Consider the following 19531-nt stretch of genomic DNA (forward strand, 5'->3'; position numbering starts at 1 on the left):
GGCAGAAAAAAAAGTGAAAGAGAATCTGATATCTTAGTGATGTCTCCATAACGTGAGCAAAAGTCAAAAGCGTTGAAATTAACCAAATCAATTCAATGATGACGGTGACTTACTAAAATGTTGGTGAAAAAAATCAACCCGTCCTTGTGCAAAACGGCTGCAGGAATTAATGTTTTTCGCCAATTTTTCAATATTTATCATCTGAGATATCAAGCTTAAAAATGATACCGATCTTGTCAGAATTCATCTCCACTGTCGAAAGTTTTTGCGAAACATACATACATACATTTAAACAGACAGGTGAGATTATATTACAGATTATGCTTTTATTAACTTAATATCTCTTATTTAATTTACAGGAACAATTGACCAAAGACAACGTCTTTTTTCTGAACACATACTAAATAGAAATAGTTTTATTTTGAAGACTTTACAAAACATGTCCATGTATATTTTTTGTTATGATTTTATTAACTTAACATCTCTTACTTGTTTTACAGGAACAACTGACCAAAATCCAAGTTTTTAAATTTTTTTCTGAACATATACGAAAATAGATCTATTCTTTTTCTGGATTCTTTATTTACAAAAACCTGTCCACATACAGTTTTATTATGGTTTTATTAACTGACTATGGGAACAATTGACAAAAATCTAAGTTTTTTAAAAACTTATTTTTGATCATATACGGAATAGAAATATTCTTCTTCTGGAGATTTATTCACAAAACATATTCATATATATATTTTATTATGTTTCTTAACTTAATGACTCTTATTTGTTTTTGTCATGAGATCGTGAAAAGTGAAATGGAAATGAGCATTGGAGGTTCAGAGGCTGTTTATCTGATGCGCAACAGATACTACACCTAAAACACGCAAGCAAATTACGAGCCAAGGTGGAAAGTCCTGTCCCGAAGGATAAAGCACTGAGGCCCCAACTAGTCATCGTCAAGCCTGACGGACTTGATGATGATGATGATGATGATATTTGTTTTACAGGAAGAATTGACCAAAATCAAAGTTTAAAAAAAATTTTCTGAACATTTACGACATAGAACTATTCTTCTATTGAAGACTATTTACAAAACATGTCCACTTATATTTTTATTATGCTTTTATTAATTTTATATCTCTTATTTGTTTAACAAGAATCATTGACCAAAGTCAATTAAAAAATTTTTCCTAACATATACGACAAAATAGAAATATTCTGTTTCTTAAGACTTTATTTACAAAACATGTTCACACATATTTTTAAATATGCTTTTATTAACTTAATATATCTTATTTGTTTTACAGGAACAATTGACCAAAATCAAAGTCTTCAAAAATTCTTTTTCTGAATATATACGAAAATAGATCTATTCTTCTTCTGGATTCTTTATTTACAAAACGTTATACAAATGGATACGATCAATAAACCTTATTCTTGTGAAGTGTGCGGCTCATCGTATTCAAGGAGAACAAATTTAAAAAGACACATGCGAGAGCACACGGGCGAAAAACCTTACATCTGTGAAATGTGTGGCTCAGCTTTCACAAGAAGTGTGCAACTGAAAAGACACTTGCAAAAACACACTGGCGAAAAACCCTTTTCTTGTGAGGTGTGTTGCTCTGCATTTACACAAGAATCTGACTTAATAATTCATGTACGAACACACACTGGCGAGAAACCATATGCATGTGAACTTTGTGACTCAGCCTTTTCACAAAGATCAAGTTTTCAAACGCACATGAGAAATCACACTGGCGAGAAACCTTACGTCTGTGAGACATGCGGCAAATCGTTTTCACAAAAATACCAGTTGAATTTCCACACGCCAATACACAGCGGGGAAAAGCCATATGCCTGTAGAACGTGTCCGTCGGCATTTTGGAGGAAAGACCAGCTGAATATTCACCTTCTGAAGCATGCTGGTTTGAGACCTTATTCTTGTGAAGTGTGCACCACGGCTTTCTTCAGAAAAAGCGAATTGAATATGCACATGCGAATACACAGTGGCGAGAAACCTTATGGATGTGAAGTGTGTGGTTGGGCTTTTGTACGAAAAGGCGATTTAAATACTCATATGCGAAAACACACTGGTGAGAAACCTTATACTTGTGAAGTGTGTGGCTCTAAATTCTCACAAAATTCTACTCTGCACAGTCATATGAGGACGCACACTAAGGAGAGAACTTGAATGCCTAAGGGAGAGAACTTGAATACTTACTGGAGAGTATTTGATGCCCGTTGTAAAAAACTTTAATGACTACCTAAGGGAACTTGAATGCCTACCAGAGGGAAGTTTAATACCTATGGGAGAAAACTTGAATGCCTACAGGCGAAAACTTGAATGCTTGCTGGAGAGTATTTGAATGCGTACTGGAGAAAATTTGAATTTGAAGGAAGTTGAAGACTTACTGGGGAGAACTTGAACGCCTACTGCAGAGAATTTGAATGCCTATCAAAGGAAACTTGAATGCCTACTGCAGAGAACTTGAATACCTACAAGACACTATCCTCGAGTCTCTAAGCTCTCTCTCTCTAGAGTTTTATCAGGACAATTTGGCATGAGCATACTTTTCCCTACAAATAAACCTTGACTTAATATTCAAAATAACATAGTATTCACGTCCCAAATAAGATCTTCTCGGTATGATAAACTCACACTGGCTTTTATGAGGAATTGTGAAATTTCTCTAAGTAGTGTTACCTTAAGAAATTATTGAAGTAGACTAGATGAATTGTTATCCTGGAATCCAAGACCAAAGAGACAACAAGAAAGGTATACAATAATATTTAAATGGTCGATTGGAGAGAAATAATAATGTTTTCCACTTTTTACTAATTGAGTGCTTGAGAGATAAAGAACTTTAATGGAATATTTATATATCCATGCATCTCATATAGAGATCAGTTGTTAGTCCAAAGAAAAGAGGCTCCTTGATTTCTGAGAACTTTGACAAAAGTAAAATGAAATACAATCTAATGTGAAGTTATTCTAATATATAAACAAATGTATTACCGTATCGAATAATCCTTCTGTGTAAATATATGAATGTAATTTCAATGAAATCTGTTCAACATAGATAAAATGATAACACAATTTATGTTATATTTTCCGGATATATTGCATTGTGACTAATATCATTAAAAAAATAAAAACAAAACAAAGAAAAAAAACATGAACATGATCACTAACCATTGGCAAAAAAGTAATAACAAGAAAAAATTCATAACAATGTCCCCCCCCCCCGAAAAAAAGACAACAATGGTCCGCAAACAACAATAAATAAAAAAGAAATTGGGTTTGTATTACTGTACACATAGATCCGAAAAAGTTGTCAAAAAACAAATATATAACAAATAAATGTTATGGAAGGTAAGATAAGTTACTTTTCTACCTAACTAGATAATTTTTTTGTGTGTTTATTTAATGTAACATGTTTATCATCTCGAAAAACATACAATGTTTACCGATATATTTGAAAATTGCATATGACGGAGCAGCACTCTCTGGTGAACACCGTAAGTTTGGGAAAACGAGTTAAAACTAAAAAAAATAGAAAAAATATTGTTAAAAACCCACCAAATATATGTCATGGTAACATACATTGAGCGAGTTTCTAACAATATTTTTGTTAGATTTTTAGTTTTAACTCATTTTCCCAAGCTTACCGTCTTAACCAGATAGTGCCCTGCCCCGCCATTTGCAATTTTCAAATACATCGGTAAACATTGTATATATTTTTGAGCTGAATAAACATGTTACCTTAAATAAAAACACTAAAAGTTATCCGTTTATGTAGAAAAGTAACTTATCTTGCCTTTGATAACATTTATTTGTTATATATTTGTTTTTTAACAACTTTTTCGAATCTGTGTACAGTAATACAAACCCAAAAAATTAATCAAAAGGTTTTCTAAAAAGACATCTACTAAAAAAAAAATTTTTTTTTCATATATTGTTTAAATTCTTTTACTTTGTTTTCATTTTCTTGTTAAAATAAGCGTTTAACATTACCAGTTAATTTAATTATTTTCTCCTTAAGATATATTAGCAACTATTTCGCGTTATTTGGGTTTTTGGTCATTATCACGTTTCTACATGGACATATCCCAATTCTTACCAACATCTGGTCGGAAATACTTGTGAAAAGTGGGAGAAATTGAGGCAACAAAACTGCATAAGTACCGAAAAAACTTTTATGCTATTTTTACAGTTTTGTTTCATCAAATTTGAAATAAACATGTGTAAAAGAAAAAGTAGTTTTCGTTTCTTCAATTTTTCATTCTGGTTTGTAGTTGTATTCATACAAAACAAAACAAAAAAATAAATAGAATAAAGTGTTACAAAGCGGTGACAAAACAAATCCCAATTAATATTTTTATTAAATATCGTAACATTACATAAAATGCTACAATCCATCCATCTTTAAAAGCAAATGTTCACTTTGAAAAAATTTAAATGCAAAACACGGAAATTCACAAAAAAAAGTAACTTTGTCGGAACTTATCTTGCTTCCAGGTAAACTCAACGCTAAAGTAACTAAGCTGAAAAAAAAATCCCATGAAACAATAGAGGGGGAGGGGTAAAGAATAAAATATAAATGTCTTGATTTGAAACGAAGAAGAAACATTATTAACAATAAGTTGCAAATTTTTCCCTTTGCGGGCATTTAACTTATGAAACGCCAAGGTAACATATTATGAAAAAGCAACATGTAATGAAAAAAATAACAACACTGGTTCTTATTAGATGTCGTGTGTATCCATTTACGAATACAATAATAAAATACAAAATGGTATCGCCTAATCACACTCGCATATGAAATTAATTTTAGGAGGGTACTCACAATTGAAAGCCATTCAGGCACGTGCCTTTTTCTTTTTTTTTTGTTTAAAGTTCTTTTAGAATTTTCTTTCCCTCCATGTTCGCATGCAAACCGTAGAGACACACATGAATTTCAGGAGCAAGACCTCGTCGCTTGTCCGGATAGGACATTCCAAAATTCCTTGTCACGTAAAAGGTATTTTCTTTAAAATAATTTCACTCCTTGTAAAGTACGCGCAAAACCATAGCCACATAGTTAATTTTCAGAAGTCTGTCTCGTCACAGCCGGGTATTAATTTCTTGCCAGGTTTTCTTCTTTGAAGGAGGCTCATCAAAATTCCATTTTCAGCGCCGGGCAATGAACAACACGTTCACTGTCCACGTCAGCAGAATTTCAAAAAGAGGACGAAATACGCGCTACGCTCATGACGTCATTACAAAGCTAGCATTTCTCTTTTCTCCAAATTAAACAGAGTTTCGTACAAACCCAAAATATACGAAACTAAAAATCATAAAGGATACAAAACACAAAAAATCATATATAAGAACCAGATCAAAAACAACAAATGTACACGGAGGAATGCACCATTATTGGTACAAAAAAAATTCCAACATTCTCCCCCAACAGGAAATGGCAGTCAACCTACAGTTGGATGACACCTGTAAAATTTACAATACAAAAAATTTTTTCTTTATATATACACATACCACAATGTATGGTCAGAACTCCAGGAAACACATATTAGAACAAAAAAGCAGAAAAATTCAAATAGTCTTTTTTTATACAAATTCACATGAAAACCATCATGTTTTAGGTTAGAACAGAGGAGTTCATAACCAAATTCATAAATTTAAAACTGATGCTAAGTCACAACAGAAGTTTGAACTGAGAACATTATGCCAGGTAATTAACTATTTGCATATAAGAGTATAAAGGCTTGAGAAGTTCACTTACCATCCAACCTCCTCATCCTTCTATTATCTCTGGCGAACACCAAAATATCTCAGCTCCCTCATAACCACAAGAGCCCAGTGAGATCAACACCGGTGCTACAAGAGGGACGAATCCAATCAACCCTATACCTTGATAGGTTCTTTAACTTGGTGGAATAAAGTAAAACTGAATCACCCATCCTGCACAAATAATTCAAGGCAATTACAGCTTTAAACGTTTGCATAGCCATATACATGTAGCCAAACAAACAAAGTTGAATATAGGTGTCAGAAACCCCTAGGTAGCTGGAGATGTAATACTTATGGAAGACTCCTATCAAGGAGAAATCCAATCTTGTGTTCAGCACTGAAACAAACATCTCAGCATTATAAAAATCACTTCTAACTAAGAATAAGATGGTTCTGAGCGCCTCAGAAACACCCCTGGAGAAATCGAGCTTGACTTCGATAGGTCCTTCAATACTGCAGTAGGCTACATCAAAGCAGATCTTCACAAAATATTCAAAAACAACACCTGCATGTGACTCCCAAGCAGGAACCGTTCTACTTAAAGGAGCCACTTCATAGAATGAAGGTTCTGCAAGTGTTCTCTGCACAACATATCCAACACTCTCGTAGGAACTCGAAGAAGCTGAACTACACACTATTGCATGAACAGCAACAGGTGTTACACCGTTTGGAGTAACGCCCCTTGGAGCGAGCAGTGTAAGAAGAGTACTAATAAAGATGGTTGCCGACTAAACACAACGATTGGTTTTATGTTATATTTTATCCGTGGGCATCCTCACACATGAAACATGGTGATAGCGGTGGGATGTACAATAAAGAGAATAAAAAACAGAACGGTGGAAAGGTAGCAGAAAAACAAAATAAAAACAGATAAGTAACGTTTAATTTTTCAGTGTGAAAATTACGACGCCACGAGGTGGTGAAGAAAAAAAATGTCGGAAGGAGACATGAGTGCAATAAGCAGACCAGTAGCTGGCATAAGACCACCACCACTTCTTTGTATGGAGCAGAATTTGACAGAGAATTGGAAGCTATTGAAGATGAAATGGCATAATTATGCTATTATTACGTATCTGACAACCCAGTCGATACAATATCAAACTGCGCACTTTTGCTTCACACGTTAGGGGATGATGCTTTGAAAGTGTACTACGTGTTTCACTTTTCAACGCCTGAAGATGAAAGAACGCCTACGGAAATTATTCAGGCATTTGATAAATATGCTATAGGGGAAAAAATGAAACTTACGAGCGTTATGTTTTTCACACGAGAAAGCAAGGAGAAACGGAGACCGTGGAATCTGTTATTATGGCACTTCAGACGTTAGTAAAAACGTGCAATTTTTGTGACAATTGCGTTTCCTCAGTACTCAGAGATAAAGTAGTGCTGGGAATACGTAACTCTCAGACACAACCTGAGTTACTTAAAATAAGACAGCTGGATTTACAAAAATGTATAGACATTTGTAAGCTGTCTGAAAATGCTACGTTACAAGCCAGTATCCTAAGGCCTGAGAGAGTAAACGGAGTGGAGTTCAGACACAAGAAAAAGCCAAGGGAAATAACTGTGAAAGAATGCAGAGCGTGTACACTGCAACATGGACTGAACAAGGAAGTATGTCCTGCATTTGGAAAGACATGCTACAACTGTAATGGGAAAAATCATTTTTCCGCGAAATGCAGATTACCAAGGAAAAAGAAGGTGCAGACTGTCAAAACACAACAATACGGGGATCAAGATGACAATAGTAGTTCTTCAGACAGTGTAACAATAAAAGAAAAAGTTAACGCTGTGAATCATGAGGTGATAAAAGCCGACATGATGGTGAAAGGAAAGCCAATTATTTTTCAGCTTGACAGTGGAGCATCAGTAAACATACTGAATGAGAAGCATGTAATGGGGAAAACACTGGAGCCTTCAAATAAGACACTGGTCATGTGGAATGGAACAGGAGAGAAGCCATTGGGAGAGTGTCGAGTCAAAATGATAAACCCCAAAACTGGACAAAAATATGCAGTTAAGTTTGTCATTGTAAAAGAGCATTTCCATCCTTTACTGGGAGCAAATGCAATTCAGAAGATGGCACTCATCACACACAATCAACCAGGACCCGTTCAAAATGAAAGCCAAAATTTCCCAAGTGGATGAATCCAGCAGCCAGAACTCTGACAGCATTATAAACGAGTTCAGAGATGTATTTAATGAGGAATTGGGTCAGTTACCTGGAGCGGTACATTTGGAGGTGGATACAGCAGTAACACCAAATGTAGCTGCAGCATGAAGAGTGCCAGTCGCACTGAAAGACAAATTAAAAGTTGAATTGGAGAAACTGGTTAAAAAGAAAGTTATTGAGCCAGTAAGTGAGCCAACTCCATGGGTAAGTGCATTGGCATTAGTGATGAAGAAAAATGGAAATCTAAGGATTTGCACAGACCCAAGACCACTAAATAAAGCTTTGAAAAGGGAACATTTCCAACTACCTACATTGGATGATTTGCTGTCAGAACTGGCTGACAGCAAAGTATTTTCCACCCTGGATTTACGAGATGGATTTTGGCATTTGAAATTGGATGAAGTCAGCAGTCGTTTGACTACATTTACCACGCCATTTGGTCGGTTTCAGTGGAAGGTTTTACCATTTGGGATTACTCCAGCTCCAGGGATATTTCAAAAGGCCCTCTTTAACAATGTATGGGATTTAGAGGGTGTGATCAACAAAGCAGATGATCTTTTGGTGATTGGGAAAGGTAAAACAATGGAGGAAGCAACAGCTGATCATGACAAAAAACTGAGAAAACTGTTGCAGAGATGCTGTGATCGTGGGATTCGATTGAATGCTGGGAAATTGAACCTACGACAAACATCTATATCTTTACTAGGTCACACGATAACCAGTGATGGGTTACTTCCTGATCCTGGGAAGGTAAAAGCTATAAAAGAGATGCCATGCCCAACAGATGTTAAAGGCATGCAAAGATTGGCTGGATTTGTGAACTACTTGGCAAAGTTTCTGCCACATATTTCTGACGTAATGGCTCCAATTCGGAATTTAGTGAAGGCAGATGTGCCACGGACGTGGTCCCAAATTCATGAAAGAGCTTTTGAAAAAATTAAAAGGTTAGTGAGTGAGGCACCAGTATTGAGATACTATGAACCCGACAAACTTTTGGTCATTCAATGTGATGCAAGTGAGAAGGGTATGGAGGCTGCACTACTGCAGGAAATCAACCTCTAGCCTATATCAGCCGTGCACTGACTGACACAGAAACCCGATATGCGCAAATTGAAAAAGAACTGCTAGCAGTAGTCTATGCTACCGAATGGTTTCATCAATATACGTTTGGTTGACAGATAACAGTACTGACCGATCATAGGCCATTAGAAGCTATCATGAAAAAAGAGTTGGGAAATGCCCCAAACGACTGCAAAACATGCTGATGCGATTACAGGCTTACGATGCTACCATTCTGTACCATCCAGGTAGAAAGATGTTCCTTGCAGACACGCTATCAAGAGCATATATCCGCGGAGTGAACAGCGAAGATATGGACAATGAAGATGATGTCAAGGAAGCTGAATACATTCCTGTAACAGAGAGGAGGCTGCTTGAACTGCGCTCAGCCACAAAAGAAGATCGAAACATGCAGCAGTTGCAGCAAGTAATTGTGGAGGGATGGCCAGACGAAAAAATACATCTTGACCCAGAGGTGAAACCGTTTTTTTAGTATACAAAATGAAATGACTGTACAAGATAGGTTAATTTTCAGGGGTAATTGTGTAGTGGTTCCAATTACCCAGCGGGCTATACTGAAGAAAGAAGCTGCATTCTACACACCTAGGAATAGAAGGATGTTGCAGAAGGGCAAGCGAATGTTTGTATTGGCCAAACATGAACAGTGAGATCAAAGACTATGTTTCAAAATGCCTCACATGCAAAAAATACGAAGTAGCCAATCGAGCCGAACAATTAATGGCTAATGAAGTTCTTGACAAACCCTGGGCGAAAGTGAGAGTGGACCTGTTTAAGTTTACAGATAGAGACAATTTTTGTACTGTGGATTACATGAGCAACTTCTGGGAAATTGATCATCTTCAAAATACAGAAGCTAAGACAGTAGTAACCAAACTGAAACATCATTTTGCACGACATGGAATACCAGATCAGATGGTAACTGATAATGGGCCTCAGTTAAGCAGCCAGGAATTTTCCACCTTTGCTAAAATGTGGTGTTTTATACATACACCATACAATAGCAAGGCGAATGGGAAAGTGGAATATGCAGTAAAAATGGCAAAGAACCTTTTCCGGAAAGCAATGGAGGATAAGGTTGATCTATACCTAGCAATGTTATATCATAGGAATACACCATCTAAGTGTCTCTTATCACCAGCTCAGAAGCTGATGTCAAGGAGAACAAAAACGCTTCTCCCAACTAAAGAGAAGTTACTCATAGCAGAATTGGCCAAAACCCTCAAAACGTGTGTTAAACAAGACAGCAGGAGACAAGAACAGTTTTTTAATCACAAAGTGAAACCACTTCAACCGTTACACCCTGGAGATGTAGTACAGAATAAATCCCACATAAAGGGTCAGAGAGAGTGGAAGAAGGCAATGGTATGGGAGAGACTGGATGAGCGGTCATACAATGTAAAAGTGAATGGGGATGGAATAGGGTCGACTTGAAAAAAACTGCAGAAGCACCTCTACTTACATCGTGGATTCACCAGCCATGCGGAGTGCAGAGCGAAATAGTCAGGAATGACGGTAACAGCATAGAAGAGAGAGATGACACAGGCCAACCTGGGTATGAAGGTGAATTAGGAGAGGGAACCCGACACCCCCCCCCCAATGATATCAAGCCCCAAACAAACAAAAGCAAGCCTATGGACAACACGGTCGGGAAGAGTAGTGAGAGATCCTGTGAGATTCAGGGACTATACGAATTAAAGTAGTGAAGGGCAGAATAATCCCTGTTAGGCAGGAGGTTAGTCTGCCCAATGAATGCGTAGGTCACTTTTATTTTATTTTAATTCTGTTCAGACGTTTTTTTGTTGTTTGTGTTCTCCTTTCTTTGAGAAAAGGGAAGATGTTGCATGAACAGCAACAGGTGTTACACCGTTTGAAGTAACGCCCCTTGGAGGTGACCGGTGTAAGAAGGGTACTAAATAAAGATGGTTGCCGAGTAAACACAACGACTGGTTTTATATTATATTTTATCCGTGGGCATCCTCACACATGAAACATATTTTTTTTATGTTCCTTTTTTTAAATAAATCTTTTTAAAAATTATTTTTCGAGATTATGTAAAAATTATGTTACGCCGAAAGTTTCACATTCAAAAAAAAAAAAAAAAAATATGACGACAGTACAATCTAAAAATAAGCTTAAACCAGGATTAGGGACAAACAAATTCAACTTGCCTCCTCCCTTGAGGCTCTCATTCACAAATATCCGTGGGCTTAGAACTAATTTAGCTGATGTTGAAGCATTTCTCTTAACAAATACCCCGGATATCTTAGCACTAAGTGAGACTAACCTACACTCCTCCATTCCCTCTAACCACTTTAACATACCTGGATATCTCCCACTCTGCCGTAAAGACTCTGACAGACATATGCACGGACTTGGAGTTTACATTCGTAATATCCTTCCCTTGACTAGAGAAACAAACCTAGAAACAGATGATCAAGCCTTTATGTGCTTTAGACTAAACATGCAACACAATATTAGCTACTATTATTTTCTCTACCGCTCTCCCTCGACTTAGGACTGCACCATAATAAACAAAGTATCTGACAGCATAGAGACGGCACTGTCCCTCGACACTAGCGCACAAATACATGTATTTGGTGACTTTAATGTCCACCACAAAAACTGGCTTGGATGCGGGAAATTTATTCACTGAGTCCCGTGAAGGTTATCCCACGTGGTTCATGTTAATAAGCCTAGAAAAATCAGGACATGAAAAAATAAAGACAAGGAAATACTTTTAAGAATAAAAAAAATATTGACATTTTATTGAGGGAAAAAGAAAGCATAAGGGTTGGTGAAAGAAGGCAGCAAAGCTGCAAAGTTCAATCATTGAGAAAATACAATTTATATGTTCACCAATTCCACTGCCAAAAAATGTCCTTATGGCAAGCACTAAAGGCTTAATTAACACTAGAGAGAGAGTACAGAAATAAGAGAAAATTAGAATAAGAGAACTTACTGCGTAAAACAATGATTTCGTTTTTTTTTTTTACCTTTCTTTTTTTATCTTTATATATATGTGTGCGAGTCCTTTTTTTTACATATATATTTTCTCCACGCCACTCCAAATCGATCTGTCCTCACTTCAGTGACAGAATCCTTTAAAGTTCTTTTGAAAATAATCCTTGAATTTGAAAACTCAACGTTGTTAGGTAAAACCTCCGTTCGTCCTTCTTGTCAGATGAAATTCTCACTGGTTACAACATGGAAAGACATTTCGGGTTCCACACGCCGACATTTAATCGCATCTCGTGCGTCCAGTTTATAAATCAATTCTTCTTAGAATTGATTCTTTCTTTTCTTTTCGAGTCAACCAACTTGATTTGACTCTTACTGAAACTCATTATTCATTCCTATGAACAATGAAATAACTTTTACTATTTTTAAGACTTGAATGTCTGAGTAGGACCAGAGTTCTTAACTTGCGTGTTACCCTCGTGGAATCTCTGTCCAAAACTGACTTTCGCTTGTTGAATTTTCGCGGGAAAAGTATCTCAATTGTGGCGTGATTCTTTCAGAAGCAGCAGCTCGTTAAAAAGACGTAAAGTTAAAGAAGGAAAGAAGGGAGGAAAGATAAAAGACAACGACGAAAAGAAGGAAGAAATTAAATTTCTGACATGGATTCTCTACTTACACAGATGCAGTGGGCAGCACAACTCATAGCTTCACCATATCTCACTCCCTATCACAAATTGTAACGTTTCCAACCCGTTTCTCTGACCAGGAAGAACAACACGCATCACTTCTAGATCTGTTTTTGACCACAGTTCCCGATGACTGCATAACGAAGGCCCACAGCCCACTCGGGAACGCTGATCATGCAGTGATAATGGTTGAAATCGCCCTAAACTCTAGAGCCAAAACTGAAGAGCCACTGCTCAAAACAACGAGATATTATAAAAAGGCTGACTGGGAAGCCATCAGGGAACTAATTAGAGATGCCCCATGGAGAAATATTTTCTCTCTCCCTGCTGAACAATGGGCAAACGAGACCACTGACTGGTTCAAAACTGCAATCGAAGCGCATGTTCCCATGCGGAAATTTTATAGTAAGCCCCACTCTCCCCAATGGTTTACGTCGACTTGTGCAACTGCCATTGCTCAAAAGCAGCATGCATACCGTAGGTTCAACCGACATAAGTCCAGTTCAAACAGACTGAAGTATATAGAAGCTAGAAATAACGTTAAGAAAGAAATAGCGACAGCTAAGAGAGAATTTACGGAAACCACTAAAAAGCGCATTGAAGCACAAAACTAGGAACTCGAGACTTCTGGAAAATCTACAACAGTGTAGTAAATAATGGGCAATCAACAATTCCCCCACTAATCAACAATCACGAGGTTGTCTCCTCAGCAACCGACAAGGCTAACATGCTTGCCAGTCGGTTTGCCTCCAACTCCACACTGGACACTTTCAACCACCTCCTACCTGACTTTCCTATGCGGACAGACGCCACGCTAGACGATCTGAAAACCACCCCTGCTCAGGTGGATGCTATCATAAAAACCCTTGACACTTCAAAAGCATGTGGACCCGATCTTATCCCAGCTGTGCTATTAAAAAAGTGCTCAGCCGAAGTAGCTCCAGTTCTCTCCAAACTCTACAACGAATGCCTTAATGAAGCTTGCTTTCCGGGCTGTTGGAAAACTGCTTCTGTTGTACCAGTATTCCAGAATTCTGGCGAAAGGACAGACCCATCAAATTATCGCCCCATTAGCTTCCTCCCACTTTTTGCCAAAATATTTGAGACCATAATTAACCATGCTCTAGTCCATCATCTTACAGATGCTAAACTACTGACTGACAACCAATATGGATTTAGACAAGCCCGTTCCACAGCAGACATCCTAACTGTGATCTCTGAACGTATATACCATTCACTGGACAAAGCGGGGGAGGGCAGAGCGGTAGCTCTAGATATATCTAAGGCTTTTGACAGGGTATGGCATGAGGGTCTCCTCAGGAAAATCAGATCATACGGTATCACTGGTAGAATACTTAACATAATTAAATCCTTCTTAGATAAGAGAAAAATCCAGGTTGTCCTCGACGGTCGTACATCTAAACAATATGATATAAATGTGGGGGTGCCCCAGGGTTCTATCCTTGGACCTCTATTGTTCCTGATATTCATAAATGACCTCCCCGACAAAATTGCCTCTGAGATGGGTATATATGCTGATGACACTACACTCTATGGCAGGCACGACAGGAAGACGAATGAACACATTTCTAAAGAAATGGCAGAAACACTAGAGGAAGACCTCCAATCTGTAGTGGAATGGGGACAAAAGTGGTTGGTCACGTTCAATGCTGCCAAGACTAAACTAGTTTCATTCAATAATTACAAGAAACCCTCTCTACCACCCATAGCAATGGCCAACGACTCTTTATCTGAGAGTCACTCTTTCAAACTCCTTGGCCTAACGTTCACAGGAAACATGAGTTGGAACAATTACATTGAAGGCATTGCCAGGGCCGCTGCAAGAAAGGTGGGCTCTCTCTACCGTGCTAGAAAACTACTGAAACCCGAAAGTATCCTGTACCTCTATAAGGCCACCATTCGCCCATGTATGGAGTATTGCTATCACATCTGGGCTGGTGCATCTGCTACTAGTCTCTCGCTCCTTGACAAGGTTCAAAAGAGAGTCGCAAACCTGATAGGCCCTGAACTGGCATCTAAGCTTCAGCCTCTGTTCCATCGACGAAATGTTGCATCCCTCTGCCTTTTCTACAAGTATTTTAGTGGTTAATGCTCTGACGAACTGCAATCACTTGTGCCCCCACGACGTGAGCACCCTCGACAAACCCGACAGGCTGCTAAATCCCACCCCCACACTGTAGAGATCCCTAGATGTAGAAGATCTTTTTACTCCAATAGTTTCTTCCCCAGAACCGCTAGACTCTGGAATTCCATTCCAGGTCCCTGCTTCCCCAACAGTACTGACGTGCAGAAGTTCAAGTGTAACGTGAACCGACATCTTGCTGCCCAAATCCCCACATAGTACCCCAGTAGTTGTTGCCCCTGATAGTAGCCCCCTACACCAAAGTGGCAATTTGCCTTGTTTGGGGTGAAAATGTAATAAAAAAAAAAAAAAAATTTATGCGAGCAAGGAAATTATTAAAATCTTGCATATAAAAATTATGCGAAATCTGTAATTAAGAAAAAAAAAAAGAAATATCTTTGCTAATATAACTTTTTTGCGTGAAATTATTAAATAAACAATGCTTAATTCAATGGTAATATCGGAAGTTAGAGAAATTCATTTTTCTTCGAGTTATATCGAATTCATTAATACAGACTTTAGGGTTTTTTTTCGTAATATTCCTGTAAAAATGAAGTAATTTTTAAAAAATTGGGTGCAAGTCTAGAAATGGGCCACAAGTAATCTTCTTTACTATAAAACTCTGAAAAAAATCTGTATAATGTACGTACTTGTTACTGCATGAAAATGTCATATTCCAAAAATCACGTAAATCGATCAAGTAGTTTTTTTTTTATTTAAGAAAATCAAATATTATCGGACGATTCATCGAAGAAAAAGCCAAGCGCCATGTTGTTTGAGAGATAACGCAACTAATGACCCCTGGCGGAAATATGGGTCAACAAGGGCAATACATGCAGACCATCGAATATTTCATCAATCAAGTACTTTTTTTTTTTTTTTTAAGAAAATCAAATCTTACGATTTTTAGGTTGTCTTGAAAACCTGAACTGAATTCTCAGCGACATTCTCCGCTCTAACTACGTTCAATCAGGTTCTCGAGAACTCAACGGCTCAACTCTCCTCAAATGTCTTAACTTCCGGCCTTATATTATCTCATTTATGCAAATTAATGCGCGATCGAACCTCATTTGTCGCCTTCATCTCCCATTGCTCGAGTTTCGAGTTCGCACATGCAGGCAGCCCACCACCTCCGTGACTGCAGTCACACTCAATTATCACTACAATAATTTTTATACATTTTGAGCATCGGCATTCATTTTGCCCATACCTGGTTGCCATTCAAAGGTGGCCAACATTGTAGCCTCTGGGTTACGTCCCTTGTGTTTGAAATCTTACCGTCTCTATTATAATATCTACAAAAAATGCAATTTCCCTCCATTTTTTAAAAAAATTGCTTTCACTTATAAAGTTTCTACTTGATGAATTTTTGTAATATTTGGATATTTTTGACATGACAATTAAGTAAGTGATATTTTTGCTTACAAGGACATATTTTCAAGAATCGACCGTCCCCTCTGTCTACCCCCCCCAAAAAAAAAGTCAACGATGTTATGTGTGTAGACATGCATATAATAAGGACAACAGACACGGATGCTAGGGACAAGATTCATATTGTAGTTTATTCGCCATAATGGCTATCTTACAGACACCCCACACCAAGGTGAGTTATGCCGGCCAAGGGAGGTAAGTAGGGGAAGTGTACCTCTACTAGGAGAGTTACACCTAAAGGGGGGGTATTGTTTATACACGTAACATCTCCCTCCTTACAGGGGAAGAGAGAAAGTGTGTCCTTTTCAAAATTCAGGTAGATCATTCACAATATCTGACAGGCTTTCTTATGACTCTGCCCGATCTTGTCTGTATTGGTGATATTGTTCTCTCGTTTGGGTCTTGTTGATCTGCTGATGTTTCCATCTCATTTTGTCTATTTGTTGCATTGTCTGGGGTGAGTCTTTCTATCTCAGAGTGGTTGTAGATGGTGCCTCTTGGTTGGTGTATGGGGAAAGAGTGTTTTGGTTGTATTGTTTGGCGTATGAAACGACGGTTGCGGCGGTATCGTTGTCCGCTTGCATTTTCAACTTCGTACGACCGACCAGTCAACCTTTTTCTTACCGTGGCTTCCTCCCACTCTCTTGCGTGAGGTCTTAGAGGCTGGATCCAGACATTTCTGCCTACATGAAGTTGGCTCAGTTCTCTGCCTTTGCCCTGCCGCCTCAGCTTCTTATCTTCTTTCTTTTGTGCCTCATAATGTGAGTAAGTGTAGCTGGGCCTCAGTAGGACCTCGGTGGTTGGTACTGTTGCCTTTGTCCGTCGGCCTAGCAGTCTCTGTGCTGGACTAGTATTGAGACCTTCAGTGGGTATATTTTGCATGTTCAGTAGCCCAAGCAATAGGTCCTCTCCCGAAGCTTTGCACTTTCGCATTAGACGCTTCATAATTTTCACAGCTGCCTCAGCAGCACCATTTGCTTGACTGTTCCCAGGGGATATTGTTTCGTGAGTAAACGCCCAATCTTTTACGAACTTCCGAAACATGCTAGATGAGAATTGGGGTCCATTATCAGAAATGAGGATGTCTGGTATACCATATCTAGCAAAATGGCCTCTAAGACGACTGATCACTGCATCTGACGTTGAGCCATTCAACTTGTCCACCTCAAAAAAACTGCTATGCTGGTCCACCGTGACCAAATATTCATTTCCACCCCATGAGAAAATGTTGGTAGCAACTCGTTGCCAGGGTCTCTTTGGTACTTCTGTGACTATGAGGGGCTCCGCTGGTTGACGGTCTGCATATGTTGCACATGTGGCACAGGCTTGGACATATTGGCGTATTTCAGCGGACATACCTGGCCAAAACAATAGCTCTCTCGCTCTTCTGAGACAAGAGTTTATGCCTAGGTGGCCCGCATAACATTTTTGTTTCATTTCCACTCTCATAGATTGAGGTACGACTATTCTTTGTCCTCTTAGTATTAGTCCATCTTGTGCTGTCAACTCGTCCCTGTAGTCAAAAAAAGGTTTTACTGAGTCGGGCAACAGTTTTTTGTCACTGGGCCAGCCTGTCGCAATAACCTCGGCTAATATCTTCATGATAGGATCGTCAAGTGTCTTGAATCTGATCTCAGAAAATCTGCGGTCTTTGATGGGATGCATCGTCAAATTATTTACAGTCATGAGCTCTTCTGATTTTGGTTTGTCTATGGGCGCACGTGAGAGAGTGTCTGCTAATGGGATTTCTTTCCCTGGCTTGTATCTGATAGAGAAATCATACTGTTGCGCCCGTAGCAGCAAGTTTTGGAGTCGTTTAGGTGCTTTCGCTAGTGGCTTCTGGCAGATCGCCACAAGTGGTTTATGGTCAGTGAGGACATTCACTTTCCTTCCATGCGTGTAATGGTGACATTTTTTCAGACCATATACCACTGCAAGCATCTCTTTTTCAATTTGGGCATATCTTCCTTCGGTGTTCGATAGGGAACGGCTTGCATAGGCAACTGGTTGCCCTTCTTGGATCAGGGCTGCTCCCAACCCATACTCACATGCATCATTCTCAAGTGTGAGTTCTTTAAGTGGGTTGTAGTAAGAGAGCACTGGTGCTTTGCATATCATATCTTTGACTGTCTTGAAAGCCGATTGCTGTGCCTCTGACCACGTCCACGTGACATCTTTTTTTGTTAGGTCTTGGAGGGGCTTTAAGATTGTCGTCAGGTTGGGGATAAATTTCCCAACATAGTTTACCATGCCAAGAAATCTATGTAGGTCTCCAATAGTTTCTGGTGCTGGCATGTCAGTAATGGCCCTGATTTTTTCTGGGTCAGCCATTATACCTTCCTTGGTTATGCGATGCCCCATGAAAACGATAGCGTCTAGGCCTATTTTTAACTTTTCAGGGTTTAATTTTATCCCTATTGTCTGGCATTTTTTTAGAAGGCTGTGAAGTCGTCTGTCATGTTCCTCCTGGTTAGTTCCATAAACCACCAGGTCATCAGTGATAATGACTCCTTTCATGTCCTGGAATTGCTCTACCAGCTTCCTTTGAAATATTTCGGCTGCCGAGTTTAGACCAAAAGGTAGTCGACGCCAACGGTATCGGCCGAAACATGTTTGGAATGTGGTCAAGTTGCTGGAGGCTTCATCAAGTTTGACATGCCAATATCCTGAAGATAGATCCGCCTTGCTGAATATCTTTGAATCTCTCATATCGTGGAGGGTATCCTCGAGGATAGGCATGATGTAGTGTTCCCGCAGGAGTGCTTTGTTGAGCTCATGCGGGTCCAGGCATATTCTTAAGGTTCCATTCTTCTTCCTTGTGAGGACTAGTTGGCTAACCCATGGAGTAGGCTTATATACCGGCTCGATGACTCCCATTTTTGTCAGTCTGTCTAGTTTCTTCTTTAGTTCTGGTCGTACCGCCACAGGTGTCCTCCTGTTCGGCATCACCGCTGGAATAGCATCTGGCTTAAGTTGTAGGGTTACAACTCCTGGTAGCCTTCCCAATTTTCCATCAAACACCTCCTGGTAGTTATTGTCCATGTTAACTGCTGCAACACGGTGGAAATTCTGCTGTTTTATTTCAACCAGGCCCATATGCGTACTTGTAGGTAGGCCCAATAAGGGTTGACAGTCGTATTCGTCTCTGAATACGACAAACTCCACTGAATATGTTTTGTTCGTCTTGGGGTTTTTAACATTTTTGTGACATATTCCGAGTGGTTTCAAAAGAGATTTGTTCCACATTGTCAGAACCCCATTGTATGGTGTTAATTCAT

At 38.8% G+C, this 19531-nt stretch overlaps 1 protein-coding gene across 1 annotated transcript in view; it reads left to right on the forward strand.

The window, feature by feature from the left end:
- The window catches only part of LOC145280347 (uncharacterized), a 165442-nt gene that overhangs the window by 100074 nt on the left and 45837 nt on the right, over positions 1-19531 (forward strand). Inside the window, exons 6-7 of the mRNA XM_080132118.1 lie at positions 1350-2180; positions 7149-7651. Coding sequence (XP_079988244.1) covers positions 1350-2180; positions 7149-7651 — 1334 coding nt within the window. The remainder of the gene's footprint in view (positions 1-1349; positions 2181-7148; positions 7652-19531) is intronic.

This window comes from Euprymna scolopes, chromosome 7 (genome assembly GCF_053919585.1).
Source record: "Euprymna scolopes isolate OS-2025 chromosome 7, ASM5391958v1, whole genome shotgun sequence".
NCBI lineage: Eukaryota > Metazoa > Mollusca > Cephalopoda > Sepiida > Sepiolidae > Euprymna > Euprymna scolopes.